Source organism: Hippocampus comes, unplaced genomic scaffold, assembly GCF_001891065.2.
Source record: "Hippocampus comes isolate QL1 unplaced genomic scaffold, H_comes_QL1_v1.1 scaffold676, whole genome shotgun sequence".
In the NCBI taxonomy this organism is placed as follows: Eukaryota; Metazoa; Chordata; class Actinopteri; order Syngnathiformes; family Syngnathidae; genus Hippocampus; species Hippocampus comes.
Window position 1 is genome coordinate 274776 of NW_017805988.1, and position 13535 is coordinate 288310.

At 51.7% G+C, this 13535-nt stretch overlaps 2 protein-coding genes and 1 pseudogene across 3 annotated transcripts; 2 read left to right on the forward strand and 1 right to left on the reverse strand.

Moving 5' to 3' along the window:
* The first annotated feature begins 324 nt into the window (after window positions 1-324).
* On the forward strand, window positions 325-5832 carry ik (IK cytokine). Of its 2 annotated transcripts, XM_019891979.1 has the most exons (20): window positions 326-500; window positions 1002-1065; window positions 1170-1262; window positions 1709-1768; window positions 1843-2010; window positions 2076-2190; window positions 2256-2326; window positions 2441-2487; window positions 2946-3109; window positions 3185-3293; window positions 3438-3477; window positions 3572-3710; window positions 3798-3819; window positions 3890-3974; window positions 4057-4140; window positions 4390-4447; window positions 4529-4617; window positions 5056-5164; window positions 5250-5284; window positions 5692-5832. In XM_019891979.1, exons 1-20 carry the CDS (start codon window positions 491-493, stop codon window positions 5717-5719), a joined length of 1590 nt encoding a protein of 529 aa, XP_019747538.1. In that variant the 5' UTR covers window positions 326-490; the 3' UTR covers window positions 5720-5832. The 2 variants fall into 2 exon arrangements, 1 of the variants encoding a protein (XP_019747538.1); XR_002170746.1 differs by lacking the exons at window positions 5250-5284; window positions 5692-5832 and having other exon boundaries at window positions 325-500; window positions 3572-3717; window positions 3792-3819; window positions 5056-5147.
* A 165-nt stretch (window positions 5833-5997) lies between these two features.
* On the forward strand, window positions 5998-10894 carry chm (CHM Rab escort protein). The gene is made up of 17 exons (XM_019891987.1): window positions 5998-6155; window positions 7020-7086; window positions 7166-7238; window positions 7339-7472; window positions 7564-7643; window positions 7720-7764; window positions 7852-7907; window positions 7977-8102; window positions 8524-8640; window positions 8735-8852; window positions 9029-9251; window positions 9330-9407; window positions 9539-9646; window positions 9897-9957; window positions 10048-10144; window positions 10234-10484; window positions 10681-10894. The coding sequence occupies exons 1-17, from the start codon at window positions 6104-6106 to the stop codon at window positions 10858-10860; spliced, it is 1866 nt and encodes a 621-aa protein (XP_019747546.1). The 5' UTR covers window positions 5998-6103; the 3' UTR covers window positions 10861-10894.
* A 139-nt stretch (window positions 10895-11033) lies between these two features.
* On the reverse strand, window positions 11034-11429 carry LOC109528913 (40S ribosomal protein S14 pseudogene; annotated as a pseudogene).
* Window positions 11430-13535: the final 2106 nt, after the last annotated feature.

Consider the following 13535-nt stretch of genomic DNA (forward strand, 5'->3'; position numbering starts at 1 on the left):
ACACACACACACACACACACACACACACACACACACACACACACACACACACACACACATGCGCGCGCTCGCGCACCCTATTGTATTGATTTGCTGACAATACTACCAATACCAGTTATTGCACTGATTATTGATTGACACATTTTGAATGTGTTATTTATATAGCGTATTACATTAAAAATTGAGTAAATACGATCATGATATATTTATTGTGATTGTTATTTTTTTCTTCAGTTGTGAACGTCAAAACAACAGCTTCGTGTGTCAGGCAAAGCAGTAAGCATTCCGGATCAATAGGGGGCGTCGTTGTACTAACCCGGTTCGCCACCGCTGCTTTTATGCGTGAAGAGAAAGACGCAAGAGCAGAAAGTAGCTCTTGTTTCCGTTACGCTAGTGAACCGCAACTGCCAGTATCGTCGCTGAAAGCGAACAAATCCGACACACAGCAATTTTTCGCGGTGGAGAAGGTTGACAACTCGACGCCGCCAACATGCCCGAGAGTAAGTCGCCTCGTTAGCACGCTAGCCCTCGGGCGAGCTCCGTGACCACCGCGAGGCTAGCGCGAGCATCAGCTAACATGCTAATCAGCCGCTTTCTTGCTCAGTGGCGACGGCAGACCAGTTGGAATTTGGCATGGATCTGCTGCATGTACTCCGTTTCTGGTCGCCATGTGGCGTTTGCTTAACTAAAGACGTATTTGGAACAGACTTTGTCTCAGCGACAGATACGTTTGTGTGTTTGCCAACAGATTAATCGCAAAAGGGCTGTTGTTGAGGTTTTGGAGTTGAATGTCCACGAAAGAAGGACACGTTACTCTTGTATGGATTGTTTCATGGAAGTTGTGCATGAATGGTGTTGAAATGCAAATGGCCGAACGCATGTGCTTCTGAAGGGTGCTTTTAAGACGCGCAATCCCGAGTAGACGTGCGTGACCCAAGTGTGGTCCTGATGTTTGGGTGCCGGGGTTTGACGCTAACCGTGCGCGTGTGTACGTGTTGCAGCGGAGAGTTATTCCAACCCTCTGGCTCCTGAGGGTCACGACGCCGATGACAGATCAGCTGCTCAGTAAGTATTTACAGACTCACGTCTGTGTACTCTGATCTGTGTTTGTGTCTGTCTGTCAGTGTACGTGGTTATGTTCCTTGACAAAAGTGTGTGTCGGTTCACAGGTCAAAGTTGACCAATGATGACTTCAGGAAGCTGCTGATGACACCACGGGCCACACCTTCATCGGCCCCGCCCTCCAAGTCCAGACATCATGAGTGCGTCTTTGCCACTGTTGGACTGAAACAACATAACTGAGCAACAAGGGTTCATTGGAACCATTTTGTTGCCGCAGTCCTATTTTTAAATGTTAAAATACAACGACAGCAACATAACATGACGGCAGCTTTACAGCAACGTGACTGCAACAATGTGACCTCATGACGACAGGAACATAACATTGCTACGATGACGTAACATTGCAAGAACGTGACTACAACAGTTTGATTGCAACAGCATTACATTATGACAACATGACTCCATCAATGTGACTTCAACAGCATAACATTCTGACATGGTCGCTGCCAGAACATACGTAACATGACAACTACATGAGTCCGATGGTGTAGTGTTGCAACAGCGTGACTGCAACCATGTCACTACAAAGTAGCAACGTAACTGCCAACAATAGCACACCGTGTTTGTTTGTTTGTTTGTTTCTCAGAATGCCAAGGGACTACAATGAAGATGAAGATCCTGCAGCGAGAAGGAGGAAAAAAAAGAGGTGCGATCGCTTCTTCAAACATTGATTATTTTGATGTGATGACTGACCGGGGGTTGAATTTGTGCGGGCGTTAGCTACTACGCTAAGCTACGGCAACAGGAGATGGAGCGCGAGCGTGAACTGGCCGAGAAATACCGCGACCGGGCCCGCGAGCGGCGGGACGGCGTCAACAAAGACTACGAGGAAACGGAACTCATCAGCACCACCGCCAACTACAGAGCCGTCGGACCTTCCGCCGAAGCGTGAGTGCGATACGCGCCGTCTGTAACGACGGCGTGGCTCCAGCTAATATGCTAATGCTACGCAGGGACAAGTCTGCGGCAGAGAAAAGGCGTCAGCTGATCCAGGAGTCCAAGTTCTTGGGTGGTGACATGGAGCACACTCACTTGGTGAAAGGTCTCGACTTTGCTCTGCTCCAGAAGGTGAGCCGCACACACGCACGCACGCACGCGCGCACACACAAACACGGTTGATTTTTGTGTGTCAGGTGAGAGCCGAGATCAACAGCAAAGAGAAAGAAGAAGAAGACATGATGGAGAAAGTCCAGAAGGAAGCCAAGTAGGACCTCACGCCTCTGACCGTCCTCATCGTCACTGACCTTCACCTCACCTCACCCTTGCCATCATTGTGTGTGTGTGTGTGTGTGTGTGTGTACGTGTGCGCTTCTGACAGGAAAGATGTGGGACCAGAGGAAAAGATTGAGTTCAAGACTCGTCTCGGTGAGTTCAGTGTCGTCACAAAGTGCTCAGTCGCGATGGAGCGCTGTTGAAAAAAATACACGCGGATATGAACGCACCTGATGTATAAACACGGAACGCGGTTACGGACCAACACCATTACGCAAGTCTCACACACACACGCACACCCTTATAGACAGTACCTGAATGTCTTTGTGAGACATTTTGTTTCAGCGCTTGGCGACCACTTATTTGAACGCAATCTGCGAAGTTACGCTTGGGCAGACGGTATGACAAGACCACCAGGCATATATGCTTCATCATCTGCAAAGAATGACTTCTCGTCGTGCGACTGTGTAATATTGCCCCCCGGTGGCCAATTTGCGCACACGTCACGACTCGACGTTTCGCCGATTGTTGAATTCTTTCCCTTTCGTTTCACCGTGTCGTCGCTCTGGTCGAGTGCGATCTCACCGAGGAAGACCTCATGTGTCGAGCAGGTCGCAACATCTACCGCATGGTGTTCCGCTCGGGCGCGCTGGAGCGCAACGAGCTCTTCCTGCCGGGCCGCATGGCGTACGTGGTGGACCTCGACGACGAGTTCACCGACACCGACATCCCCACCACCCTCATTCGCAGCAAAGCCGACTGTCCCAGCATGGAGGCACGTGCGCGCGGGCGCTCGCGCGCGGCACCGGCGAGCGCTCGCCTCCAACTTGCTTGTTTGTGTGCGCAACAGGCGCAGACCACGCTGAGCACCAACGACATCGTCATCTCCAAGCTGACGCAGATTCTCTCCTACCTCCGCCAAGGAACTCGACACAAGAAGATCAAGAAGAAGGACAAAGGTGGTCGTTTTCGTCCCGTCCGTGACCTGAAGCGCTTTATCCTCCCGAGGGTCGCCGATCGCGGCTTACTCGGGGCGGCATGCGTGCGGGGGACACCCCCGAACTTGTTGAAACGGTCTTACGTGCGCGTGTGACGTCTTTCAGGTAAAGCGGATGAAAAAAGAGCTCCGGAAGCTGATATCGGGTCGGTACCGAAACACCCCCGTTGTCACGTCCCCGTTCGTCGCGTTTCCTCGCGCCCGAGCTCGGTGTCGCTGACGAGTTGTTTGCGCGCGCAGCATCTTCGACGACATCGGCGACTACGTGCCGTCGGCGGCCTCCTTGTCCAAACCTCCCAAAGACAAAGAGAGGCGGCGAGACCGCGACAGGGATGACGAGAAGAAGCGAAGACACGCCTACTTTGACAAAGAACAACAGGTCCGCGCGCACACACGTGAACACACACTCCATCCGATGCCGCTGGACTGAAAACCAAACTTTTCTGCCTCGGGTGTGCGCGCGTAGGCTGCGGAGGAGGCGGACGCAGGTATGTGACGCGGAAACGGCAACTGCGATGAAACTCGCTGCGTGCGTTTTAACGTGCGCGCGTGCGGCAGGTCCAGGATCGGTGCGAGATCAGCTGAAGTTGATCAACGAAAAGTTTGCGGGTGCCGCGGGCAGCCAGTGGCAGGGCCAGGATGCATATCCTTCTGTAGTCACATGATGCGGGGCACCCGGGTGCGTCGGCGCCGCTGTGCCGTTGTGCGTCCTTAATGCCCGTCACGCCGCCTCAGAGGAGAGACGCTCAGGAACATCTGGGAGATTTCTTTGGAGGGTCCAACTCTTACGCCGAGTGTTACCCCGCCACGTAAGACGCACACGACAAAACGTACACGACACAACAACGGGTCACCTCACGAAACACGCAGACACACAAAAGGGGCGCACCCGCTCACTCGTGTATGAACATGAGGACGATTCAATCATACGCACGCTAGCATGAACACACGCGATAGTAAAACTCACTCAGGCTTTACTCGTGCACGCAAACTTTGAACGTGACACTTGGGCGCGCGCACACACACACACTCTGATCTTGTTGCGCGTGCGTGCGTAGGATGGACGACCTGGCCGTGGACAGCGACGAGGAGGCGGACTACAGCAAGATGGACCAAGTAAGTCCCGTCCCACGCGCAGCCGCCACCGCCGCCCCCGCCCGAGGCGCCGTCACGTGACGGCGCGCGCTGCCGTTCCAGGGCAACAAGAAGGGGCCGCTGGGCCGCTGGGACTTTGACACTCAGGAGGAATACTCCGACTACATGAACAACAAGGAGGCGCTGCCCAAGTACGTGCGCGCCAGCTCACGCGTTCCGTTTCATTTGGAGAAACCGTTCCGCTTTGAGAATAAAGGGACGGGGGATTTATCGTGCTTATCGTAACCGAGTTGGAAGCAAAATGGTCAGATTGATCAATCGTTAGCTGCAGCCCTTATTTGATTACGTCTTGGCGCTGCCACAATGAAACGGCTTAGCGAACCGTGTGCGTTTACCGTCCCCGAATAATAACTCGATTCGTAGCCACGAAAAACAAAGTCGGGACACCGGTGACGTTTTGCTTGGCCGCTTTTATTGGTCGTCGCTTCAGCCCACTTGAATTTGTTTGACGGGCCAAAGTGGCGCATGGACGGCCGCAACGGAGCAGTTGTTTAGAAGGCTGTGAGAGCCACCAGCAGATCGGCATGCCCGCTGACCTCCTGCTGCCCCCCCCTCACACACACACACAGGGCGGCATTCCAGTACGGCATCAAGATGTCGGAAGGCCGCAAGACGCGGCGCTTCAAGGAGACCAACGAGAAGGCCGAGCTGGACCGCCAGTGGAAGAAGATCAGCGCGGTGAGAAAAGCAAGCCGCCTCTTCCTGCTCCTCAGCTGTCTTGTCACTCTGACGATGTCATCTTCGTGCGCCGCTTTGCTTTCAGATCATCGAGAAGAGGAAGAAGATGGAGGCCGATGGGTGAGTCTTGGCTTGTGTCGGGAATCCTTCCTTAGCCACTCGATTGGGCTCCACGGAGCGCGTCGGGTGTTTTGTGAGCCCAGGACAGGTTGTCCCCGACGTTGGGGCCTCCACGGGGGTGGGGATCCTGAGTGGAATTCTTGCTCAGCTATGCCGTCACTACACAGTCAAACTTGCAGCAGTGCCGTTTGTGTGGTTCTGCCAGAGCGGGGATTTGGATGATTGATTTCAGCCCTCCTGTCAAGTCATCCGGCCCATTTTATGAAGCCGTGCAATATCGAGTCACTCGTTCGCTTTTTTTGGCAGATCCGCTTTATCAACATCTCTTTCTAGCGTTCCTCTGCACTCGGACCACCTTTTAGACACTAAATGCAGACTCTTGACTCCTTTTCTTTTCTTTCCCACAGGGTGGATGTGAAACGACCCAAATACTGAACTTTGTCCTTGCTTGTCATTGAGCAACCAAATTAGGAGGAGCCTTCTTGGTTTTATTCTCACACACGCACACACGAGCCATTTCATCTGATTAAAAAGAAAGAAACCTGGCATGACATCGTGGGCCTCTGTTCTTTGGGTTCACGGGTCGAACCGGTCACTGTCATCGCCCCCCCCCCCCCCCAACAACCTTGTGGCTCACGTGACCTCCGTGCGTTCGTAATGATCACATACGCTCGTGAACGTGACTAAAAATAATCCTTAAAAAAATGGAATTGAACAAATAAAAGTTTGGTGGGAGATTCTACGTGTCCGAATTGCACGTCACTCGCGCGCCGTCGGGGACGAGCGCGGGGCGGGCGGTGTTCGCGAGGCCGTGCCAAGATGGCTGCCGAGGATCTTCCGTCCGAGTTCGACGTCGTCCTCGTGGGCACGGGTAAACCTTCCGAAACACACACACCTGACTACCATTTTCGCCAAAGCGGCGTGGCGCACGAACAATACGCTGTTGTTGGTTTCGAGGTGGCGATGGATGAGGGCAGAAAGGGATAACGAGCACTTAGATTAGCTTGCGGCTAACAGTCCGTCCATTTTCAATGGTCGCGGCTAGCAAACAACAACCTCGCCAATGAACGAGACTTGGAGCTGAGGATTTGCCGCAATTTTTGGTTGCGTTCCAATCTTACCGTTTGAGTCGAACGAATATTTTGTAATGTTTCCCCACTTTTGTTTAAACGGCAGCTGACATGCTGCTTTCCCGTCATGACGTCACGATGCTTTCGCAGGGTCCGATTCCGAGTCTCCCGGCGAATTCCGCCGGAACATTCGAGCAATGACAACACCGAAAGAGGACATTTGAAGTTCTGCTCAGGAGACGCCCATGTTTATAGGTCAGGTGACATGTTAAGTAGCTGAAAGATTTGTTTCGAGGCTCCCACGGGACTTCCTGGATCTGAGCGTCGGCAGCGGAACACGTTGCACCCAAAACGATGCTTTGGCAACAAAAAGCGGCGTCTCAATCGTCGTCCGCGAGCGGTTTGTTCTGCTGCTCTTCTCGCCAATGACGTGCCGCTCGAGTCGACGTTTTAGGGCAAGTTTGAAACGTCGCAGTCATTCCGACACGTCGGCTTGGAGAAGCCCTCGAAAAGTTGCCCCGTACGAGCTCATCGATTTCGGTTTCTAACAGAAACTTGGACCGCGCCTGCCGTGAGCAGCAGACAAACGCAAACGGGCCAAACCGGTCGATGAGTGGAGCAAGCGCTCGCTCCTGCTTTGATTCTCCCATTCTTGATGATTGAAGGTCTGACCGAGTCGGTGGTGGCGGCTGCTTGCGCTCGAGTGGGGCAAAGAGTTCTTCACCTGGACACGTGAGTTCACCGAAGCTTCTCGGCCTTTTCGCACACGCCGAGAGGGAGAGGAGGACCTGAGTGCGTTTCGCCCCTTCAGGAGGACTTACTACGCATCCAAGTGGGCCAGCTTCACTTTGAACGCTTTGCTGACGTGGATCGACGAGCGTCAGGTCACTCCTCGCGGAGTCCTTGTTGATTGCTTGCCGGCGAGGAAAAGTTTTCCTCGCACGGTGTGTTTTTATTGATTGATTTGTTTTTTTACTCCTTTAGGAGCAGGCGCTCGAGTCGCCAAGCGATGAGGTCCAGGATTGGTCCGGTCTGTTGCAAGATGGCGAGGAGCCAATCTGTCTGTCAAACGCCGACTCCGCCTCCATCAGGAACGTGCAGGTGTTCTGTTTTGCCAGGTCTGCTTTTCTATGATTGGACGATTCCCTTTTCGTCTCCTTTGGTGTTGCTGAAATGAACGCGACTGATTTGGTTGACGCTTGTCCCCAGTGAGGAAGAGGAAGATGAGGAGAAGGAGCTTCAACGCCCCATAGAAGAAGAAGAAGAAAAAGAAGAAGATTCATGCGCAGGTTACTTTTAGGCTCCGCCGCCGCGGTGGCGAGACGTGAAGTGGTGAGATGTGAAGTTTCAACGTGTCTTTGTCAGAGTCGAAGGAGCAGCAGGAGGAAAAAGATGAAGACTCGTGCGCAGGTTCATTGTGAGAGCAACATGAAAGGGGCTTTCGTCCGCTCGTGCTTTTGGGCTCAGTGTGCTTTTTCCTCACGTTCGCCATCACAGAGTCAGCGGGGCAAACGGCCGACGCGCAGCCACGCCAGCGCCAACAACAAGAAGAGGTGCGCCGTTCAGCGCTAACGGGCCGCCGTCCGCCCACGTGACACGCGGCCGCTTTGATCCCCTCGCAGGCCGGCGATGCGGAAAAGGCGGGGCCTGAGCCGCCGCGCCCCCTGGAGGCGGCCGGCGGGAAGAAGATGACCTTTGCCCACTTGCTCAAAGAAGGCCGAAGGTTCAACATCGACCTGGTCTCCAAGGTGACACCCACCCCCCACCCCCCGCCCCCCACGCTACTTTCAAAACCTCATTTGAAACTCGAGCCCTATTTTGAACTTGCAAATCCCAGCGTGAAAGCTCAACCCGAGTTTAGAGCCCCACTTGGAAAGCCAAGTCCTATTTTAAAAGCCTCCATATCATTTCCTCAGCCCGGGTGAAAACCCCAATCCTAGTTTGAAACCCCGACCCGAGTTGGGAGCTCTCTTTCGACGCTCCAGCCCCGTTTCAAAAGCCGAAGCCAAGCTGGAAAACCTCGAGCCCAGTCTCCAGTACTCCTTCATTGATGCCATCGTAGCTTCCTCCAGCAAAATCTCCACTCGTGGCTCTTCTGTCCCGGGACTCGGTCGTCCGTCGCCATCCCCACTTGGATCGGTCTTGAATGCGTCTTTTTTCTTTTCGCAGTTGATGTACGCCCGCGGCTCATTGGTGGACCTGCTCATCAAATCCAACGTCAGTCGCTACGCCGAGTTCAAGAACGTCACCAGGGTCCTCACCTATCGCCACGGCAACGTGGAGCAGGTGACGGCGCCGTCGTCCGGCGGGTCGGGCGCTCGGGACGGCGCTCGACGAAGCTCATTCACACGAACGCGGCGGCGGCGCTCTCGTCGCTCAGGTGCCGTGCAGCCGGGCCGACGTCTTTGCCAGCCGCCGGCTGTCGATGGTGGAAAAGAGGAAGCTGATGCGTTTCCTGGCTTCCTGCGTGGAGGAAAAGGAGGAGGAGGAGCTCGAGGGTGAGCTAGCTGAAGCGCCGCCGCCATACCGGATGCGGCGACGTGTGGGAAGGGGAGGGAAAGGCTCAGTGCGCCACAGCTGTCGTGGGCCCAATCCGTGGCCGTCGTTGACAAAACGACAAAGTCGAGCCTTTCTCGCTCGCTCGGTTTTTTTGGGGCTCACGGTCCTCTCCTAGCAGACGGTGGTCAAACGTATTTGGAGTTCCTGCGTGACCAGCAGCTGGGCGACAACTTGCAGCACTTCCTGCTGCACTCCATCGCCATGGTGACGGAGGACACGCCCACTCGGGACGGCCTGGCCTCCACGCGTCACTTCCTGCGTTGCCTGGGTTGCTACGGCAACACGCCCTTCCTCTTCCCCGTCTACGGCCTGGGCGAGATCCCGCAGTGCTTCTGCCGGTGAGGTGGCGAACGTTTAACCGGGGGGGCGCCGGGGGGTTCGGCGGCGGCCGTGTGACCGTTTGGTTGAGCTTTCAGGATGTGCGCCGTGTTTGGGGGCGTGTACTGCCTGAGGCATCCCGTCAGCTGCCTGTTGCTGGACAAGACCGCCAACAGGTAACCACGCCCCCCACTCGTCTGTAAATAATGAATGCCTCCGAGTCGGCACACTCCATTTGCCGTGCAGTTTTTTTTTTTTTTTTTTTTTTCCTTCTCGCGTCCGCTCACGAGACTCGACCCGCCGCCAGGTGCACCGCGCTGATTGACGGCCGTGGCCAGCGAATCGCGAGCAGCCACTTTGTGCTGGAAGAGGGCTTCCTCCCCACGCAACTGAAGAGCGCGGCCGCCCCTTCCAGGTTTGACCCCTTGATCGTTTTTGTTTTTAAGTGGCAAGATGAATTTCTTTGCAGCGGCAAAAGCGCTTGTCCGCTTCTCTGCGTTTCTCACACTTGCCAAACGTTTTGCAGACGAGCACTCATGTCCGCGTTTCAAGGAATGTCCCGGTCATTTGCTTTGTCTCGAAGTGAAATCCATCGAAATAGGAAATTTTTGATTTTTGCGAGGCTGCTTCTATGTGAAGACCTTACCTCGTCTCTCCTCTTGCAGGTCCATCTCCAGAGGCGTTTTGATCACCAACCGTTCCATTCTGCCTGGCGACCAGCATCAGGTCATGCGGCCACACTTTAAAATGATTTTTTTTTTTTACCGCGGTGAGAATGAAGTGCACTAACGTGGCGTTGTGCGTGTGTGCATGAAGGTCTCTGTGGTAACCATCCCCTCGTTGGAGGTGGGGCTTCCTGCCGTGAGGATGGTGGAGCTGTCGCCGTCCACCATGACGTGCGCCCCGGGAACATGTGAGCAACCCATTTAGGGCTTCATGCTTGCAAAAAAACAACCAAAAAAAAACCCCAAAACGCAACACCTTTTTGCCTTGCCACCTCAGATTTGGTCCACCTCACCTGTCAATCACAACTGGGGTCCGCCTACGAGGACTTGTGGCCCGTCGTGACTCGAATGTTCAACACGGCACAGTCATGTGACCAAGACTCGCGGCCCGACGTCCTGTGGTGTTTCTACTTCAACATGGACGACGGGGGTGCCGGCGCGGAGTCGGACGGCGACCGCTTGCCGTCCAATGTTTACGTCTGCTCCGGACCGGACGCCGAGCTGGGTCACGAGCGTGCCATCAAGCAGGTACGTGGAGCTCTTTATTATTATTGAGACTTTTTTTTTTGAAGTTTTGCTGCACTCCTTTCACATTCTCTTTGTAAATTTGCTCAATCTGAGTCTGTTTACTCCAAAGAACCCCTCGTTTACACTCATTATGGGACATTTTTAGTACGCACGTGGACAAAACCAGAAACGTACGGACTAAGGCATTTGTGTTCAGGCTGAGGCCATCTTCCGCAAGATCGTCCCCGACCAGGACTTCTGTCCTCCCGCGCCCAACCCCGAAGACATCCTCTACGACGCAGACGATCCCGAAGACCCCGCCAACACGATGGACAAGCGGGACAAAGATGAAGAGCCCGCCGAGCTCCAAGAGCAGCAGCTTCAGGTTGAAGAGTGACCCAAAATTGAAGACATCAAAGAAAAAAAACCCACAAACTAACATGTACGGCATCGGCCGGATCCCCCGCCGTGCATCACGGGGCTGAACGCTTGCTTTCTTTTCTATTTATGTTCAGCTAAAAGGAATTAAAAGCTTCCGCCAACCAACCAGTTTGCGACACTTCACGCTTGTTGTGGTCAAAGACGTTTATTGTACGGAATACGTGAAGGTTGGGTTGCCTTTACAGTCTGCGTCCGCGACATCCTCCTTTCTGTGCGTAAAGTCTGATGGGATGGGGGTCACGTCCTCTAAAAGCACAAAACGGCACACGCATCAGGAAAGGGAGGCGGCGCGCGCGACTGACCGGTTGCCGCCGGTGGCCCTGAGCTTGATGTGCAGCGCGGTGATGCCGAGCTCCTTGCAGCGCTGCGCCACGTCCTGCGCCGCCAACATGGCGGCGTACGGGGACGACTCGTCTCTGTCCCACCCTCGGCCACCTGAGGTCCCAAACTGATCACCTGCTCCTCCTTCTTCTCCTTGCCTTTGCGCGGCGCCATCTCGTCGAGCCACGTGCACGTTCAAAAGAACATTGTGACACATCTGCTTTGGCCAAAAGAAAAACCAAACCCTTGCCCATGAAGCAAAAGCTTTCCCAAGTAGGCACATTGACAGTGATAATTTTACAGTTGGAGGCATGTGAGTCCCAGGGACTCGCTGATCAGAAAAGTATGAGTCCCATTATGCAGATAATGTAACGAGATGGCTGCATGTATAGTGAAGCGTTTTAACCCGAAAAAAACGACCATGTATAGTAAGGCGTTTTTGACCCGAAAAAAACGACCATGGATAGAAAGGCGTTTTTAGCCGAAAAAAAACGACCATTTATAGTAAGGCAATTCTAGCTGAAAAAAAACGACCATTGTATAATAAGGCGTTTTTGACCCAAAAAAAACGACCATGTATAGTAAGGCGTTTTTAGCTGAAAAAAACGACCATGTATAATAAGGCGTTTTTGACCCAAAAAAAACGACCATGTATAGTAAGGCGTTTTTAGCTGAAAAAAACGACCATGTATAATAAGGCGTTTTTGACCCAAAAAAAACGACCATGTATAGTAAGGCGTTTTTAGCTGAAAAAAACGACCATGTATAATAAGGCGTTTTTGACCCAAAAAAAACGACCATGTATAGTAAGGCGTTTTTAGCTGAAAAAAACGACCATGTATAATAAGGCGTTTTTGACCCAAAAAAAACGACCATGTATAGTAAGGCGTTTTTAGCTGAAAAAAACGACCATGTATAATAAGGCGTTTTTGACCCAAAAAAAACGACCATGTATAGTAAGGCGTTTTTAGCTGAAAAAAACGACCATGTATAATAAGGCGTTTTTGACCCAAAAAAAACGACCATGTATAGTAAGGCGTTTTTAGCTGAAAAAAACGACCATGTATAATAAGGCGTTTTTGACCCAAAAAAAACGACCATGTATAGTAAGGCGTTTTTAGCTGAAAAAAACGACCATGTATAATAAGGCGTTTTTGACCCAAAAAAAACGACCATGTATAGTAAGGCGTTTTTAGCTGAAAAAAACGACCATGTATAATAAGGCGTTTTTGACCCAAAAAAAACGACCATGTATAGTAAGGCGTTTTTAGCTGAAAAAAACGACCATGTATAATAAGGCGTTTTTGACCCAAAAAAAACGACCATGTATAGTAAGGCGTTTTTAGCTGAAAAAAACGACCATGTATAATAAGGCGTTTTTGACCCAAAAAAAACGACCATGTATAGTAAGGCGTTTTTAGCTGAAAAAAACGACCATGTATAATAAGGCGTTTTTGACCCAAAAAAAACGACCATGTATAGTAAGGCGTTTTTAGCTGAAAAAAACGACCATGTATAATAAGGCGTTTTTGACCCAAAAAAAACGACCATGTATAGTAAGGCGTTTTTAGCTGAAAAAAACGACCATGTATAATAAGGCGTTTTTGACCCAAAAAAAACGACCATGTATAGTAAGGCGTTTTTAGCTGAAAAAAACGACCATGTATAATAAGGCGTTTTTGACCCAAAAAAAACGACCATGTATAGTAAGGCGTTTTTAGCCGAAAAAAACGACCATGTATAGTAAGGCGTTTTTAGCCGAAAAAAAAACGATCATGTATACTAAGGCATTTTTCTCCGAAAAAATAACGACCACGTATACAAAGGCGTTTTTAGCCGAAAAAAACGACCATGTATAGTAAGGCGTTTTTAGCCGAATGTAGGATCCGGTTGAAGGTATTTACTGTTCAATATGATGACAATCACCTTTCGTGTATCTTGACCCCCACTACTTTTAGGGCCCCTTTTTGAGGAACTGTTATCTCAAGCATCTGTGTTCCTGCCATCGATTCAAAGCCCAGACCGAAGACAATAGGGGGGAGTGGTGGTCTCGTCTCACCTCACCACTCCCAACTTTTTCCAGCCACACGCGTCAGATGACATGTTAATTTCTTTGTGTCCGTGATTTGAATGGAGGTGTAACTGCCCGCCTTCATTTTCATATTGTCTCTAAATATTCTCATGACTGGATTTTTTGTACGCTTACTGACAAAATCTGAAAGTCTTGTATTGTGTTGTGATAAACTGCAGAAAACACGTGTTGTGTATTTCTTCCACCATGTATAGTAAGGCTTTTTGGCACGAAAAAAA